Source organism: Remersonia thermophila, chromosome 7 (genome assembly GCF_042764415.1).
Source record: "Remersonia thermophila strain ATCC 22073 chromosome 7, whole genome shotgun sequence".
NCBI lineage: Eukaryota > Fungi > Ascomycota > Sordariomycetes > Sordariales > Chaetomiaceae > Remersonia > Remersonia thermophila.
The window spans coordinates 1,091,194-1,109,435 of NC_092223.1; the positions used below are offsets into that span (position 1 = coordinate 1,091,194).

The window sequence follows — 18,242 nt, forward strand, 5'->3', positions numbered from 1 at the left end:
TTTTTTTTTCTTTCTGCCGCTCAGTCCTCGGGAAAGAGAACAAGCTGGATCCTCCGGAACCGGTTCGCCCTTGACCGACCCTGTCGGACACCCTACGCCCGGCCGTCGCCGTCGTGATGATGACCTCGCTCCGCCCCGCCGCCCGCGCGCTCGCCCGCGCTCGGCCCGCCCGGGCCTCTCTCGTCGCCGCCGCACGCCCCAGCCCTCCCCAGAAGCGCTTCGAGAGCAGCTCCTCGTCGCAGCAGCCGCCCCGTGCCAACGCCGACACGCCCCCCTCCCGCGAGCTCGACGTCGGCGAGCTGCAGGGCGCCAGCTTCCGGATCGAGCCCCTGCGCCGCGTGGGCGAGGACCCGGCGACCATGCGCGCCCGCCTGCTTTGTACGTCCCCTCCCCATCTCTTTCTCTCTCTCTCTCTCCCTCCCTCTCTCACTCCCTCTCTTTCTCTTCCCTCCCCTCATGCTCGATACAACCAACCGCACCTCGCCGGCTAGGACCGAGCACGCTGCTAACCAAACCCCCACCGGGTTGGGCCCAGACCAATCCCGCAAGCGCGGCATCCTCGAGTCGGACCTCCTCCTGAGCACCTTCGCCGCCGCCCACCTCGCCACCATGACCCCCGCCCAGCTGGCCGAGTACGACCGCTTCCTCGACGAGAACGACTGGGACATTTACTACTGGGCCACGCAGGAGGAGACGCCGCTCCCGTCGGCCTCGTCCACGGCAACGGCACAACAACAACAACAGCAAGCGCCGGTCGACCCGGCGACCCAGCCCCACCCTCGCCCGGGGGAGTGGGCTCAGACGGTGGGCACCTTCAAGCCCGCCTACCGGCCCGTGCCGACGCGGTGGAAGGACAGCGAGGTGCTGAAGCTGCTGAGGGAGCACGTGGCCAAGCGGAGGGGCCGGGGGGGCGGGGGGATGGGCTTCATGCCGAGCTTGGACGAGTATCGGGCTTGATGGAGGCTTGAGGAGGAAGAGAAGCCGGGGAGCGAGGAAAAAGAAGCCGAAAGGGGAGTGTACGATACGGCGGGATGCACGAGATTGCTTGATCCATGTGTTTCTCTCTCTCTCTCTCTCTCTCTCTCTCTCTCTGTGTGTGTACTTTTGTGTGTGTACGCACCTATGGATCGATCTACGTATCATGGTGAAGGGGAGGAACCAAACAGCTCCCAACCATGGATGAAGCAACCCCGAATAGGCGAAAAAAAGAAGGCCGGTTAATCCAAAGGCGTGCGCGGTAGGTGCCCATAATTGTTAACAGGGAAGGCAAGAGTATATACACACCCGCGCGCGCATGCGTGAGGGAGAGAAAGTGTGTGTGTGTGTGAGAGAGAGAGAGCAAGACAGATATGATATCACTAGAACCCCAGCTCTAACCCTCCCTCGGCTCACCGGCCTGTCCCCTCTCCCTCCCTCGTGCAACCGTCTCGTATGATGGAGGAGTACCTTTATCGTCAAAAGTCGTCCAAATCATCCCGAATGATCGAATGGAACCCCCCAACCAACCAACCCAGCCCAGCCTGTCAGCGACAAAAATCACCACCCGACCGGCACCAATACCAAAAAAAAAAACACCCAGAGAAAGACGACAAAAAGCACGAAACGAAGCAAACAAAAACCCGCCCGCCCCCCCCACGGCTATGCAAATATGCATCCTTGTTCTCTTCCTTCCTCTCTCCTCCCTCCCTCAAGTCCCATCAGAAGGAAAAAAAAAAAAAAAAAAAAAACCCCTACCCTCCCTCGGGCAACACCCTCGCCAAACACCTCAACACCTCCATGACCCCGACCCGCTCCGTTCCCGCGGCCTTCTTCTCGCGCCGCTCCCGCTCCCGGAGCCGCCCCGCGCACGCCGCCAGCACCGCCTCGGCCTCGCGCGCCGCCGTGAGCACCCGCATGTCGAGCTTGTGCACGCCGTCCGCCAGCCGGTCGACCTGCCACTCGAGCTGCGCCTGGGCGTTTTCCAGGCGGGAGCGGGCCTGCCGCTGGAACGCCGAGAAGGAGTTCGTCGGGTTCGTGAGGGCCGACAAGATGGCGGATTCGGGCTCGGAGAGCAGCGAAGGGTCGGGCCGCCCGGGGTGGTCGAGCTGGAGAGACGGCGGTGGTAATAATGGTGGTGGTGGTGGTAGTTGGTCTGCTGAAGAAGAGGGGGGGGGTGGTGGTGGTGGCTGTGGTGCTTGGCGTTGAAAGAGAGGATCGACGACGGGGAGGCGTTTGGTGATGGCTTGCCAGGCGGCTTTTTGAGCTTTGAGCCTACAAAGGTAGGTTGTTAGCGTCATCACCAGAGGGGTACGGCAGGAAGGGGAGGGAAAAAATACCTCTCAATCTTGGCCTCAAGCTCGGCAATCTGAGCATCGTAGTGCACATTCCTCGGATTCGGCTGCAGGACCACAGGGACAGGCGGCGCCGGGGCGTCTTCCCTTACGAACCAGTCCGAGAACTCGGACCGCTGGCCGAAATCCTTCAGCAGCTGATCCTGAATCGCGCGAGCTGTAAAGCAAACCCATAATTGTCAGCCTCCTGGCTCATGGTCCATGCGTCCTCGTCCCAGGGGTTCCTCCCCCAACTCACCTCCCAGAATCGCGCTCGACCCCTTCGTCCCGTGCGGCGGCTTCTTGGCCAGCGCCCTCTCGCCGCACCAAATCAGCAGCTGCTTCATGCGCCGCGGCTCGCTGAGCCCGTCGGCAGCAATGTACTTGTAGTACTCGGCCGGGTCGACCTCGCGGTGCGGCAAGGCGCTCTGGCCGTTGTCGATGAGCGAGCTGGCGCGCCGCCCGCGCATCCCCAGGCTGCTGCGCCGGCTGCCGCTGGCGCCGCCCTTTTTGCGGAACTCCTTGTTGCGGTTGATGATGGGCGTGTCGCTAAAGGGGAGCGGGATCGTTTGCGATTGGGAGCGCGGCGGGACGCCCGGCGTTGCCTCGGCTTCGTTGTCCTGGCCAACGCCGCTGTCGTCTTCGGGTTCCGGTTCCTGCGCCGGTTTCCCCCGCCGCGACCCGTTCGCCTGCGGTGCTGCTTTCCCTGCTCCTCGCTGCGGCTGTCGCCTCTCTACCGCTGTTGTCGTCGTCGTCGTTGTTGTGTCACGTGTTTTCCGTCGCGACTTCGTCTTAGGGGCCACAATCTCTTGCTGCTCGTCCTCTTCCTCCTCTGGCAGCGGCGGCGGCGGCGGCGGTGGCGCTACATCCTCCGATTTCCTCTTTGATCTCGTCCCCCTCGCAGCCCCTGACCGTGTCGGCTGCGCCTTGGGTGCCGGCTGCGGCGGCGGGGATGACGGCGTCTTCGTTCGTGAGGGCCTGGGCTCGGGAGCGGGAGGCGAAGCGCGTCGTGCCCTTCCTCCTGCCTTGGGCGGTCTCCCCGGTCCCCTCCTTGTGGGTTTCGCGGGGGGCTGATCGGCAAGCTCATCGTCGTCTTCCTCGGGCGCGGCCGGCGGTGGCGGCGGTGGCGGAGGGGGGGCCGGCGCGGCGGCCTGCGTCGTCTTTACCCGTTTCGACACGCGCGTGAACAAAAAGTCGCCATCTTGCTCGTCGTAGACTGCTGCGGCTGCCGAGGGCAAGTCAGCATCGGCATCCTTCCTCTTCCTTGGCGCGGTGGACACGGCCGTCTGCTGCAGCGGCGACCGCGACAACGAGTCCTGACTGCTGCTCGGCACGGGGCGCGACGGCAGGACGGGGAGCGAGTTGGACGTACCGGCGAGGCGTTTGCTTTGCCGTCGCAGCTCCGGCTGGTTGCTCATGCTCAAGACTTGCAGCGGCTGGCGGGTCCGTACAAGAGCAGTCATGGATAACGGCGTGTTGGTCGGCGCATGAATGCGGTCGGCTGGTCGGTCGGTCGGTCGGTCGGGCGATTTCTTTTTTTTTTTTTTTGTCTCGTCCCTTTTCCTTTGGAGGAGCCTCCCGCTTTTTTCGCGATGCGACGCGAAGCAATTTCCCACGTCGCGTCGGCTTCAATTCAAAGCCAAACCCTCGATTCCAAACACAGGATCCTAACAGGCGATTTCGCGGGGATTTGACGCGTCGGTTCGGGCGTGAAATGTCGCGTCGGCGGCGGCGGATGGGGGGAGGGGGGAGGGCGCGCGGGCGTTGAGGAGGGGAGCCCGGGTCAGGGTCGAATGAACAAAAAAAAATATATAAGCAGTGTTGACAGGGAGAAAAGGGTTCGAAATCTGGAATCCCGACCCTTGGAGTCGAGGCTTCGCTGGCGGGAGAGTTTGTTGTGTGCAAGGCGACCTTGCAACGTCGCAGATGCAAAAGTGGGCGGGCCTGGCGCTTGGTCCGGGGGGGGCGGGATCGCGACGGGGAAAGTCAGTTGCGCTTCGAGGTGATCCGGGTTTGTTTATTCGCGGCCGCAGAATGTGGCTGTCGGACGCTCGGGCCACCAGCCACGTCGAGCGCCAAGCCTCACTCTGCGAAGTGCCCCCACCTTCCAGGCCGCATGACATCAACACTCGGGTCGGCCCTAGAGTATGATATACACCCACTACTCCCTACATACACGGCTGTGTACTATAATGGACCGTCAAGCGTCGGCCGTTGACCGAGAAGCAAGCAAAAACAACATCAGAACAATAGGGAGGTACCTCACCTAGGTCTTCACATACCATACCCATCTCGCACTCAACAAGAAGAACCAAACACGCATTCGACGTCTTGGGTCCCTCTTCGCATGGCTCATATTTGTCCAATGGTTCGCTGCTGCAACTCGGGGGACCACCACCACTCTAAGCTGGCCCAGTAGGAGAACCTACGAGGCATATCCTCTCTCTCTCTCTCTCTCTCTCTCTCTCTCTCTCTCCACAAAGCAGAGTACCTAGGTAAGCAAAAAGGGCCACGTCGGGTGGGACAAACATGCCTCAGGATCGATCGCCTATCCCGTGTGCTCCATCATTGTACATAAATACATATAGACACAAAAGCCCGCAAGCAAGCAAGCCCGCTCAAGAATCCCACCCATCCCAACCGAGCTCCCTCCCTCCCCCATCCCCACCCACCACCTGACGGGGAGGAAACCATCTTCCTCGCCGGTGTCTCCGATGGGGACACACCGCCAGGTCAGGCCCTCGCGTTCCGTCATTGCCAAGAGCGGGCAGGTAGGTAGGTAGGTAGGCAGGCAGGCAGGCAAGGAGTGTCGACGCCGCCGTGATCGCGATGGTGATGGTGATCGTGGGTCGTGATCGTGAGCGTCGTCGTGGCCAATCGCCCCCTTCCAACCCCACCGAGCCCGCACCCAAACCGCCCATTACCAAACAAAAAAGCTCCTCTCCCTCCACCAGCTCCCATCCTCTGCCCGCCTCCAACGCCGCTCCCTTTCCCCCCTTTCCCGCCAAGCCCCAACCCGCCTGTCTCCGCCTTCAGCTGCTCAAGCCGAACCGCCAGCAGCACCTCCGTCCAACCAACCAACCAGACGGGGGAGAGAAAGGCCGCAAGATAGACAAACAAGATATTATAACAAGACCGATGCCCCCCGCCAAACTCCTTTTTTGAGGTATATCACCCCGCCAGACCAAACCATCCCTCTTTTTGTTGCCGTTGTTGCCCAAATACTACAGGGCGAAAAGTGTGCGTGCGTGCGTGCGTGCGTGTGTGTGTCTGAGGCGAGAATACCGGCCGCTGTCCATCGTCCAAGATGCGTGCGTACTTTTGTGAACCCCGCCGTCCATTCCAGCAAGAGAAGCCACGGGCACCGGGAAGGGGGGGAGGGGGATTATCCAAGGCTCGAACTGCGGTGTCTGCCTCGCCCCAACACCGCTCCAGGCCCAACCGCCCCGACCGACGCCGTAGATATATAAAAGCAAAAGATAGAGAGAGAGGAAACGAAGCAGAGAAAAAAAAAAGTGAGAAAATAGGACAAGAGATTATACAACCCAGGCAGCATCCCGGGGGAGGCAAAGCCCCCTCTCCCCCGCAGCAGAGACGCCGATAACCACGACGAGTCACCTTCACCTCTTGCTCTGAGAAGAAGGAAGACTCCGGGGCCCCCGCGGCGGCGACTGCTCAGGCGATGACTCCATCATCGTGGTCGGCATCACCCCGTCCACCAACCACCGGGCCTCCTCGCGGAACCCTCGCCATGCTTCGGAGCTTCGCAACGGGTCCTCATCCTACGAGAAGCGGCGATTCATGCCCTGTCCCGCGGCGACGGGCTGGCTGGTAACCATCGGCTGCCCTCCCATGGGGTTCCCGGCAGCCATGGCGTAGGCGTCCAGCGGCGGGTTGAAGTCGAGCGCTGCCGCCTGCTGCTGCAGGAACATGGGCGCGGCCGAGCTCTGCTGCGGCTGTTGCGTCTGCTGCTGCTGTTCCTGCTGGCGTTGCTGCTGCGAGACGGAACAGTTCTTGTGCTGGAGGAGGATCGCTTTGAGGTTGACGATCTCTGCCCGCAGGGACTCAATCTCGTTCACCAGGTTCTCGTTCTCCTGGGAAAAGCTCTCCACCTTCTGCTGGAGGCTAGCCAGCCACTGCTTCTTGCGCTGGCGACACTTGAGCGCAGCAACCCTGCAGCGGCGTTAGGCGGCGGCGCAACGCGAACGGACTCTGCGAGAACACATACCTGTTGCGCTCGAGGAAGTTCTTGCGCTTCTCCTCGTCCGTCATCTTGGACTTGGACGTGGACCCTCCGCCCGACTGGTCCTTGCCTCCGTTCTGCTGCTCATCCGCAGAATGGCGGTCGTCGCTCGAGGATCCCGTCCCGCTCCCGTTGGTGGCGGTCCGGCCCTTCTTGCTCGGAGGCTCCTTGGCCAGGGCGTTGCTCTCCTCCGCCTTGCGACGCGAGCTCCCGGCGGCTCCCGAGATGCTCCTCTTCTTGCCGCGCGTGCTGGGGCGGGCGGGCTCGGCGTCACCCGAGGCGGCGCCGGCTTCGCTGGCGCCGGGACCAGGAAGCGACGGTCCGCCGTTCAGCTGCGAAGCGCCGGCGATCGGCTGCCCTGCCCCGGCGGCCGACGCGGAGGGCTGCGTGAGCGGGCCCGAAGGGTACTGGCTGAGGGGGGCCGGCACCGAAGGCCGGCCCTGGGCCAGCATGAACAGGCCGTTGGCCGCGTCGTTGTCGTGCGGATCGAACGGCCCAGGAGGTGCTTTCGACTCTGTCGTTTTCGAGAGCCCATCTCCGGCCCCCAGCGTCGGGTGGGACGTGGGAGGCACCGACGTGGGAGGCTGCTGCTGCGGGGCTTGCGCCTGCTCTCTCTTGGCGGCGGCGCTGAGCGCGGTGCGATGGAAGTCGAGGATGCCCGGGGTCGGCACCGAGCCGCCGAGCTGGAACAGGGAGCTTGGGCTCGGGGCGGCCGGGAACATGGAGCCGCTGCCGCCGGGCGTCAAGCCCGTCCTCAGCGACGACTCATTCGGCGTCGGGAAGCTTCGGATGTGGTGCGTATCGCCAAAGTAGTCGGTGGAGGTGGGACCCGACAGCATGGCCGGGCTCAGGGGACCCTGCCGAAGGGAGGATCCCCAGAACGGCGTGTTGCCGGGCAGGAGAGACGACGGAGAAGTCAGGGCTGCGACGGGGGGCAGCTTGGTGCCGCCCGGGGTCTCGGCTCCGGATGGCGCGCCGCCGAAAGACTGCTCAAAGGGGTTGGGCTCGAGGCTCAGAGACGGCGCCGGCGGCTTCTCAAAGTAGTCGGGGCTTTTTGAGTTCCCTGGCTGGTTGGGTCGCGGCGGCGGCGGAGGGACTGCGGGCAGCTTGGGAGGTTCGGGGTTGGACGAGTGTTCTTGCTTCACGGGAGAGACGTCGCGTTTGGCATCTGTTTGGGGTTCTGGCGAGAGGCGCAGGCGGGTTAGCGGACGATCCTGTACGACGACGACGAGGGTGGTGGTGGTGGAGGAGGAGGAGGAGGGGGAGGAGGAGCAAGGGAAGCGAGCCCGGCCCCCCATGGCCACGGCGCAAGGCATCGGGCGTCTGGCGACGGCCAAGGACTCGGCAGTGGTGACGACGACGACGACGACGACAACGACAACGACAACAACGTCGACGACGACGTCAACGTCAACGCGTGGATGCACGGGATGCACTGACCTTGTGGGGGGGTTGATGAGTTGGTTCGTTGCTTGGGTGATTGGGATTTGTCGTCATCGCGGACAACAGCATCAGTGGGCGGCCCCATGATGTCAGCGGAAATGCGTAATGCGGCCCTCGGTCGAGTTGCGGTGTGCGTGGGCGTGGGTGTGGAGGAGCAAGGTGACAAGAGAAGAGAAAGCGGGCTATGAGGTCACCGGAGGAGCGAGCATAAAAAACGGGCACAAATAAAAAGGCTACACGGGGCGCGCCGAGATGGACGGCGTATCCTTTTCCTTGCACGATTTGATGGAACAAGGGGGGTTCCTCGGAGTGGATGGGGCGTGGTGGATGTGTGGATGCGTGGTACTGGGCTTGACGTAGCGGGCGGACGGGTTATGCGGTGCGGCAAGCCGGAGTGGGCAGAACGCAGATGGACACGAGAGCGGGTGTGGGTGTTGGTGGGATGTGTGCGTGTGTGTGTGTGTGCGTGTGTGCGTGTGTGCGAAGAGGAGAGAGGAAAGGCAAGGCCCAAGAAACGGGGGAGAGCGACGTCAGGTATGACGTTTGGGAAAAGGAATGGCGCAAGTCAAATAGGAAGTCATGGGTCGCCTGGTGGGGCCCGCTACCGACCAGGGTCAGCCCGAATCAGAAGAGGGCAGCCCGGGTCGCCCAAAGAAAAAAACGACGCCGCGATCCAGGCATCCCCTTCTTCTGCAGCAGCCATGGACCGCATCTCGATGCTTTGTAATCCTGCTTTTTCTGGCGGGGTCCGAGGGGGTGATGGTCGTCGTCGTCGTCGTCGCTGCCGTCGTTGTTCTTGCTCTCAACTCGGGGCGCATCTCATCCCATCTCACCACCTCCCGTGCGGATGGATCCAGCCCGTCCATTCAGCCAGAGACAGGATCCGATGACGACAGATTTCCGTCATTGAAGGGCTGCCCAAAGGCTAGCTGGGATGGTTGATCGCCCCGTCGTCCAGCGCGCACAGTATAGCGCAACGCAAACACAAACATAGACTCGACAAATTCAAGACAAGCTGGAAGACAGTATGCGGTAGCTCTCCGCACGACAGGACGACTCGCCCGTCTACAGACAGTACCAATTCTGCATCTGCATCCAGGCGTCTTGTCGGTCTCTGCGACCGACCGCACCACAGCGTCTGTCAAGGAGAGCACAGTGTCATCACTGTCTGGACCTGGGGCCCGGCACCAGATGACCCGACGCCATCCCCCACACCACGGCTGACGAAGGCCACTGGCCCGTCGCCCCCTGCATGCCCGTCGTTCGAGCGCGCAACCCCAGGTCCCAAAGCACGGTTTCAAGAGCGCGCTCGCGCACACCCGTTGGGGCGTTGGCATGCAAGAACAACTTCACAGCAGGAAACCCCCGTCGTTTTGTTGGAATCTGTTGCCTCGAAAAGGACGACTGTGCGGTGCCCGCCCCCCCTGGGCGGCGGGCGAACGCGCCTCTGGTGAGGCGGGAAGAAAGCAATAGTTACTCTGCAGCTCCGAGATCTGGACGGAGCAGGTTTTTTTTTTTTTTTTTCACACGGTCGTTCGATCCGCCAGGCCAACGAGAAAAATTCCCGGGCTTCTCTTCCTCCCCTAACCCAGTTTCCGGCTTTCGTCAGGGTTGCTTCACTAAGCCGACACTAGCTACCGTACGGGACAACAAAACCACCCTGCCCAGAAACAGCCGCAAAAGAAAACACAATAAACTTGGCTCAACCGTCCAGCCCACGCACGCACCAAGGCGCGCGACTAAAACAAGCGCCCGGATCGATGCCTTCGATGCGTCTTCTTCAAGCGCGCAGCGACGAGAGCCGAAAAGGAAAAACCTGGAGATGCAGAGACGGCTCCTGTGTGGGGGGCGGGAACCGTCGCAGTCACGGCAAAAAATTGACTTTGCGCCGGCGAATGGGAGCGCGAGGAACGAGACTCGTCAAAACTCTCCGGGATCTGTTCCCCGCCCAAGACCGGATGGCGGCCACTGTGCAGTCCAGTCCAGTCTGGCGCCTGGCCACCTGGAATCCACTCTCGTCTGGTCTCATCTGTCGTGAGCTCCCTTCGGGACCGGGCGTGCCTGAGATCAAAAGGAATGAACAGAAAGCAAAAGGAGGCTTTGTCAGCACCGCTTCCAGCGGCGAAGATCAACGTCCATCCTCCGCTCCCTCCCTCGATTTCCCCCCATCCACCACCAGACCGCGTACCGTGCGCAACATAAATCACACGGTATCAGGGGTACCCCAAGTTTTTCGGACGCGGGCATGCAAACAAAAAAAAGTGATGACGTAACTGAGAAGGTGGGTCGATGATGCAAAAACGGCTTCTCTAATGCCGTGGGGGCTTACGGTATGTACATACGTGGACGGTTGGAGCGCTTGCCGACCGACAACGGATTTACACGCCCATTCCCATTGCCAGGGAAGAACAAGCACAAGACCGACCAACAAGTCCGAATGAGGGCGGGGGAGCGGGGGAGAAGGGGGGGGGGGGGGGACGGCGCTGAAAATGGCCTTGGATGGGAAAAGATCGCCTCGTTATGGAATTCGCACATGGTCGGGCCGCTGCTACCGCGAATGGCCGCGACGGGCCGTGGTGGTTCCGCCCCCGGAATCAGGTGAAGAGAAAGAGAGAGAGAGAGAGGACGTGGGGTTCTCTGATCTTGCTACCGAGGTATGACGCACTCGAGTCGGGTGCGACGCAGTCGAGCGGCGTGGACGAAGCACTTTCTCATGAGCACCTTGGACGAAGGTCGATGATTTAACAAGCCCGAAAAGTTTATTTGCTGTTCATGACTCGGCAGCCAGCGACACAGCACGCCGGCTTCCATGCTTTTCCTTGCTCCATGCTCGGCCCAGCCAGGATGCCATGCGTCCCACAGACTTATACCTACTGCTAGGTTGTAGGTCGCTGCGTTGCCCTGTCTTCTCGAAATCACCCCGGCGGCCCAACCCCCAATCAACCCAGCAACGGCAATCGCAAACAGCAATACCATTGTACGAAGCATGCCCCCTTCTCCGTCCTTCTCCGCCTGGCCGTCTCCAACTGCGCCGCCTGGCAGCTAGCTGGTTGCGGGTGTGGACGTTGATCCCACCGCATCCGGCAACGCGCTCCCCCCCCCCTCTCTTTCTTCGCTCGCCGGGAACTGGCGTACATACTATATACGCGGGCGTGCGCGCCGTTGGTCATGGCCCTCCGGGAAGCGGAAGCAGAAGCGGAACAAAGACGTACATACGAATCAAAGAACACAAACGGCTCGGCACTGCCTTTTCACCGATGATGGTGGTGGTGGCGGCGGTGGTGATGGTGGCGATGGCGTCCAAAAGCCCCGGTGTGCGTTGCTTGCTGGTAGGGGCCGGTGAAGCGACCCTGACACCGACTGACTGACCGACCGACTGACCGACCGACCGACCGACCCAGCTCGCACGGTATGCGCATGGAGGAGATGCAGCATGCACTGTGTGGAATTGTCTCGTCCCTTTACATACTGTGCATGCCCTGATCGTAGTAATATATTTGCCAACTTGCCGGCCTGCCTGCCTGCCGGATCGGGCCACCCAGGTCGCGCTGCGCTGCGCTGTCCGTTTCCATTCCGCACGCGGTTGGGGGGGGCTGGACCTGAAGTGAAACTGGACTGACGCCATCCTATGGATAGGTATCCTGGGAGAATAATGTACCAGGTGTACCTATGGTGGTACCTATCATTGGCGGCGAGCAGCTTGCTTGGCTGGTTGGTTTGTCAGATGGAAAGCAGCCAGCAGCCATGGCAGCCACGGCGACCAGAGCAGCCATCCATCCATCCATCTATCCATCCCTCCGTGATTGATTCATCCACCGCCATGGTGTTTTGTGTCGTCTTCAAGCTGGGTATCTTGACCCGAGCACGAAACGGAACAGGAACGAAGGAAAAGCCAGAACTACCACCTATACCCAAGTATTCTTTCAAACAGCATACCAATATACTCCATCTCCCTAGGTACCTACTGTGTCCCACATGCTCACACGACCATGTTCCCTCCACCTCACACCGTACGAAACCAGGAAAACCAAGGCAAGGCCGCTCTCGCCCTGGAAGACCCGGCATCTGCCCAGCCAACCGCCGCCACAATCATGCCCACGTCGCCCCCACTCCTGCGAGGAGGCGTACGGTACCCGAGACAAAAAAAAATCACCCCCTGAACCACCTGTCCAGGAAGCTTGGCCGGTAGCCCAGGCGACATGACATGACTACCGCGTGACGATGTCATGGAAAAAAAAAAAAAAACACGCTAGCGTAGCAACAGTCGCTTCCCCGCAAAGCAAGGGCTTTTCGCCCGTCTGCTGCCGGACACGAGTCTCTCCGAAAAAAAAAAAAAATATCGAGGTTTACCAGATGGGTTTCACGGTTGCTCCGGCGCCCCCCAACCGTCCGTCATATGGAGCGAAAAAGGCAACCGGTATCATGTCATATCCAAAGTATCACCATGAACACGCCGGACGCAAAAAGAAACAATGTCTGATTTTGATTGAATTAAACCCATTACTCTACCCGTCTCAACTCTCCAGACATCGTGGTATCTATCTAGCCTCTACGGATTGCCATCCAACGTACGCATCAACGTCCCGTTGTTGTCGTCGCCCCGATATCCCCTTGTCTTGCTCTCATTATGGTAAACCCCCTCATGCCTCCACTGCGTGAACTCTATGACCCCTGCGATACCGGCGCCGTGGAAATGCCCCGTGATCAGGTGATGTTACACGGCGCATAGAAATGACAAAGACGGGGAATATAACCCAATGGCATGAAAATAAAACAAGTGAGCCCGTCGTCTCGTTGGTAAGTCCATTAGAAGCCCCGATTTACTGCCCCGCAGAAGTCGGGGCCGCAGCGGCAGCCGGAGGTTGAGGCGGGTTAGGAGGAGGAGGAGGTGGTGGTGGCGGGGGAGCACCCGCAGGTGCGGGTTGTGTAGTTACCGCAGTCGCCGCCGCCGCCGCCGGGGTCGTGGTCTGAGCCGGAGATGGCGCGGCAGGCGTAGCGTGCGGCTGGGCCTTGGGCTGCGTCTGCGGGAGAGGCTGCGGAGGAGGGGGAACAGCGGCGGAAGCAGGGGCTGGGCTCAGGGTCGGGGTCGCACCCGGAACCGCGGCCGTCATCGTCGAGTTGGCGGCGGGTGGTTGGATTGTTGCGGGGGGTGCTGTTTGGGGCGGAACCTGGGTGACCTTGGTCTCCTGCGGGGCGGAGGTGGAGGGAGATGGAGCGGGAGCAGAGGCTGTCGCCGGTGTGCTCATCGACTGTGCAGGAGCTTGAGCCGTCGCTGGCAGCGGAGCGACGGGCGCTGCCGCTGACGTCTTGTCTTGAGACGGCGCAGGCGGATTTGCCGCTGGTGTAGCCGCGGCCTGGACAGGCGGCCTGGCTGGAACTGCTCCTTGGCCGAGCTGGGGAGACGGCGCCGCCCCGGCCGCGGGCGCCTGGTTGGGGCTAGGACCCGGAACAACACCCTGCGCTGGGGGTTGCGGCTTCATGAACTGCGTCGCTTGCGCCGGTGCCGGCTGAGACGTTACCGCGTGTTGGACCGGCGTGGCAGGCTTGGCTACGGGCGCCGCCGCTGACGGTGGAGGAAGGGTTGAGCTGGGTGTCTGGCTCGCCGCCGGAGCAGGCAACGGTGTGACGGATGTTTGGCTTGCAGCCGACCCTGGAGCGACACCCATTGCCTGCATCTGAGCATTCTGTGCAGCAGCGGCCTGGGCCTTGGCCTGCGCAAGAGCATGGGCCGGAGTCTGCGGCTGAGTCGCTGCCGGAGTGACCGGAACCCCAGGGGTCGTCGGCGCAGTTCCCACAGCGGCTGGAAACCGAGCCTGGGCTACTCCTTGAGCAGCGGCCGTGTTCCCGGTCGCAGGTGCCGAGAAGTGGCCGGGTGGCAGCTGCGGCGTTTGCGTCGTCGTAGAAACGGAAGCCTGCGGTCTCGCTGGAGCAGCCTGAGCAGGAGCAGGAGGGAGGTTATGACGCTGCTGCGGCGGAGCCTGGCCCGGCGCCGTTGCGGGAACCTGCTGCCCTGGCGCCGCTGACGCGATGGGCCTGGCTGCCGTCGCCGGCGGGGCCGGAATGCCCGGGCGCGCGGCCGCTGGGTTGGAGATAGCAGGCGACGGCGCTGCCGGGGCCGCCAGCTTGGCACCGGGACCCGTCTGCATGGCTGCGTAGCCCGAAGGCGCCCGCCCTGGAGGTGCCGCCGCGACTCCAGGCGTTCCGGGTGCAGGTGGAGCAGGTCCCGCCATGGTCGCTCGCTGCGCTGCCGCCGCCGCCGCCGCCGCCTGGTTCCTCTGATGGTTGAGAACCACCTGACCGATGGCGGTGATCAAGACGTTCTCGGCCTCGTCGTATTGCTTCTTTTCGGCGCCCGGCATGGTGCTCTTCTCGGCAAAGCCCAGGACGCGATCCACCGCCGAAAGGATCAAGCGCAGCGCATCCAGCCTCCCCATCTTCGGCTCCAGGGTCTTGATCATGTTGTTTTGGAAGCTGCGGAGGCTTTGAACGAGATCCGGATGCAGCGCGCGATTGGGGCCCAAGTTCTTGAGGCTCGATTCGAACACCCCAAGCACAATCTTCTCGAGCGTCTCCTCGCCAGGCACGGTGCTCTCCGTCGCCAGGCCAAGGCCGCGGTTCACGACCGACATGGCAACGGCGACGGCGGCCTGCGTTCTCTTGGACAGCTGCTCCGTGACCGTCTTCACAAAGTTGGTCACGTGCTTGACCATCTCGGGGGCAACCGCGGGGCTGAGCGCGGGGGCGTTGACATGGGCCGCGGATGGCGCCGGGCGAGCGCCAGCCGGCTGGCCGGCCTGCGCCGGGGTTGCCACGCCCTGCCGGGCGAGGCCGTTTGGCACATGCGGCGCGTGGCCTGGCGTGAAGCCTGGCCTTGCCGCCCCGTGCTGGGCAACACCCTGCGGGTGCGCTGGCGCGCCGTGCAGCGGCCGTGACGCGTAAGGCGACGAGTACGCCCCGCCCTGCGCGTTCCCTTGGTGCGGTGGATGCGTGCCGGCCTGGTTCCCGTAGGCGGCTCCCGGGGTCCCCACCTGGGCCTGGACACCCGCCGGGTAGCCTTGCCTCGGAGGCTGGGCAGCACCCGGGTGCGCGCCGGGATGCGGTTGTCCGTGCTGCCCGAGGACACCCTGGCCGGGAGGGTACGAGGCGCGCTGCGGAGCGGATCCCGGGCGGTAACCATGCTGCACGCCCGTCTCGTTGTGGAAAATCTGCGAGCCCGGGGTGGCCGACGAATAGTGCTGCTGCTGGCCGTAGGTGTTGTTCAGGGACGACGGGTTGTCGGGCGACGTGGCCTTGGTGCGTTTCTTGCCGGCGTCGATGTCGATGCCCGGGACGCGACTCCAGAGATGCGTCTCTTCGTTCTTTCGGAAGGCGTCGTTGCCGATGAGATTGTGCCGCACGCTGCTTTCCCAGCCCTTGGTGTCGACCGTGAAATAATAGAAGGGGTACTTCATCTGGATGCGCTTGTAGATCTGCTTCAGGGTGAGGCCCTCGGGCGCCGCGCTGAGCACCTCGTCGATCAGCATGCCGTAGTTCTTGGGCGGCTTCTGCAGCTGCTCTTCCGTGTAGTCCTCCCTGTTGAGCTCGAGGGGCGGCGTCTTGGGCTTCTCGCGACGCCTCTCCTTGACCGTCTTCTCGGCATCGGAGCCCCCCTCGCCGTCTTCCCCCTTGGGCTTGCGAGGCTTGTACTTGCGCTTCTCGGGCCTCTCGCCGCCGTCCTCGGGCAGCGGGTGCTTGCGCGGCCGGCCCACCTTCCTCTTGACGGGCGGCTCGCCCGGCGGCGGCTGCGGCATGTTCTTCTTGGCGAGCTCCATGGCCGCCTTCTTGCGTGCCCTCTCCTCCCTCTTGGACATGATGCCGTTCTTTGGCGGTCGTCCCGGGCCGCGCTTCTTGGGCAGCGCAGGCTCAAGGCTGGCCAGCATCTCGAGCGACATTTCCTGCTTGATGGACGTCGGCGCGGGCTGCGACGCGGGCGCCGGGGCCTCTGGGTCCTTCTCGATGCTCTCTCTGACCTCTTGCTCCGGGGTTTTGAGCGACGGCGGCTCCGGAATGTCCTCGACCGGCGAGAGCTCGCTGTCGCTATCGTCCTTGGTCGCGCTGGCGGGCGCGGGCGTCTCCTCGGGGCTCGTGCTGCGCCTTTCTGGGTCGTGCGAGCTCTCAAAGTCGAAGCTCATCTCCTTGCCGCCTTCCGAGTAGCGCCTGCCGGCAACGGGGCGGCTCTTCTCGTCGTCCAGATCTTCGGCGCCCGTCTTGCCGCGGGGCACGCCGTTGATGATGAAGACGAAGTCGACGTCCTTGATCTGGAGCCGGTCGCCGCTCCTGAGGACCACCTTTTCGTCCCGGTAATGCACGTCCTCGCAGAAGAAGCCGTTCTTGTGCAGCGGGATGGCCTCGAAGACGCCCGTCTTTTGATTGAACTCGATCTTGAGGTGCTCGCGCGAGATGGCCTTGGTACGGCTGGCAATGTTGGGGCCGGGCGAGTGGATGCCGATGAAGGGCACGTAGTACGGCGACGGCCGGAGGGCGCTGAGGTTAACGGCAGCAGCGCCGGGCGTGTGCGACACGTACTGGCGGTTGAGGCCCACGTTCTTTTCCTCGGCCGATGCGGGCTCGGCCAAGGGAGCTTCGCCGACCTGGAAGTCGCCCGAGGCCGAGCCGGCGGCGCTCATCTTCCTCCTCTTGGCAGGTCGGGGGTTTTCGTCGCCGTCCGACTCGGGCCCCAGCATGCCGCCCTCCTCGCTCACATACGACTTGCTAAACTTGCCGCGGTCCTGGAGGGGCGGAGCCGGCGGGGGCAGGCCGAGCTCTTCGTGCTCGCGCACCTTGCGCTGGTACTCCTCCATGCGGCGTTCGTCCCTGCGGGCCTGTTCCAGGGCGCGCTGGTCACGGCCGATGATGACGGCGTACGTGGTCATCTGGAACACGCTGTCGGCGAACTCGATCCTCGCGAACGACTCGAGCGGGGCGTCAGCGGGCGGCGGGTTGGCGGCGGGAGCGGCTTCCGAGGCGTCGTTGAGGAGCCCTCCGGTCGTGTTGAGCAGGGCCTGAGGCGGCAGGGAGACCTGGGAGGGACGAACCGTCGGCGGAGGCGCCGTGATGGGGGACTGCTGAGACGCGGCCGAGAGACGAGCGAGGGCCATGAGGAGCTGGCCCGGGTTCTGCGAGTAGAGATCGAAGCCCGGGCTGGAGGCGGCGGCGGCGGCGGCAGCGTAGTTCATGGCGGCCGCGCTCATGACGTGCGGGTTGTCGAGCGGGGTGACGGGAGCCGGCGTCGTCGGGGCGTGGGCCGAGCCCTTGGCGGGCGTCGCGGGCGGCGCGGCCGTCGGCAGAGGAACGCTGGAGTCGCCGTTGAGCTGAGCCAGCGAGGCGGCCGTGTCGAGCTGCTGTTGCTGTTGCTGTTGCTGTTGCTGCTGCTGCTGGGCCGAGGGAGCGGGAGTGGGAGTTGGGGTCTGGAGCCGAGCGGCCGCGGCGCCGTGGCCGACGTGGTCGAGGTCCATGGCATCTGACTTGGGACAGGCGAGGGGAGCGTTTTGGCTCGCGTCGAGACGGCCATCGCTGGCGATGGGAGGCACGGTATCGAGCGACGGCTCGCGGTTCCCGGGGTCTGTCGGCTCGGTGAGCGGAGAAAAAGCGGGCGGCGCCGGCGAGTCGCAGGCGGCGACGCCGTCCAGAACCGACGAAGTCATCGCTTGTGACATGGGAGGACAACAAGCTCCTTCGTCAAGCCGAGGAGGCAGCTTGAAACGCAGACGCGCAGTCGCAATCGCAGTCGCAGTCGCAGTCGCGGAATGCGGTGTGTCGGTTGCTGGATGGATGGAGAGGGTGTGGATGCAAGATCAAGGTTTATTTTAGATCAAATGCGGGAGCGGATTCGATAAACCGAACGGCAACGAACATGGATGGGGAGCGCTGACCGGGCCCGTTAACGATAGCCAGCGATGCAAAGTCTTGGCCTGCGTTTTCACGTCGCAGCTCGTTCGTTCGGTTGTTGGGTTTAGCTGCTGGCGGCGGCTGCTGCTGCTGTGGTGGCTGCTGCTACTGTTGCCGGGTTGTCGAATGGGACGAGGGACTTGGAATCATGAGAATAAGAACGAATGTTGGAGGCACGGAGGAAATGTTCAAAGTCCGCCCTCCCCTCCATCAAATCGTCAATTGACAAAAACAAAAACTCAAGCGGGAAACCCGACAGAACTTCCAGTCTTTTGAGGCTTGGCATTAGGCATTCAACCATTTTCCTCCCCGGTGGTTTC

General features: G+C 62.9%; 4 protein-coding genes across 4 annotated transcripts; 1 reads left to right on the forward strand and 3 right to left on the reverse strand.

The window, feature by feature from the left end:
* Positions 1-116: 116 nt before the first annotated feature.
* VTJ83DRAFT_7266 (uncharacterized protein) lies at positions 117-957 on the forward strand (the record flags this gene model as incomplete). Its single annotated transcript, XM_071014069.1, has 2 exons — positions 117-378; positions 536-957. The coding sequence occupies 2 exons, from the start codon at positions 117-119 to the stop codon at positions 955-957; spliced, it is 684 nt and encodes a 227-aa protein (XP_070863483.1).
* A 773-nt stretch (positions 958-1,730) lies between these two features.
* VTJ83DRAFT_7267 (uncharacterized protein) lies at positions 1,731-3,772 on the reverse strand (the record flags this gene model as incomplete). The annotated part of the gene is made up of 4 exons (XM_071014070.1): positions 1,731-2,250; positions 2,316-2,487; positions 2,569-3,534; positions 3,682-3,772. The coding sequence occupies 4 exons, from the start codon at positions 3,770-3,772 to the stop codon at positions 1,731-1,733; spliced, it is 1,749 nt and encodes a 582-aa protein (XP_070863484.1).
* A 2,319-nt stretch (positions 3,773-6,091) lies between these two features.
* VTJ83DRAFT_7268 (uncharacterized protein) lies at positions 6,092-8,080 on the reverse strand (the record flags this gene model as incomplete). Its single annotated transcript, XM_071014071.1, has 3 exons — positions 6,092-6,482; positions 6,538-7,732; positions 7,993-8,080. 3 exons carry the CDS (start codon positions 8,078-8,080, stop codon positions 6,092-6,094), a joined length of 1,674 nt encoding a protein of 557 aa, XP_070863485.1.
* Positions 8,081-12,815: 4,735 nt separating this feature from the next.
* VTJ83DRAFT_7269 (uncharacterized protein) lies at positions 12,816-17,690 on the reverse strand (the record flags this gene model as incomplete). The annotated part of the gene is made up of 1 exon (XM_071014072.1): positions 12,816-17,690. One exon carries the CDS (start codon positions 17,688-17,690, stop codon positions 12,816-12,818), a length of 4,875 nt encoding a protein of 1,624 aa, XP_070863486.1.
* Between the last annotated feature and the right edge of the window lie 552 nt (positions 17,691-18,242).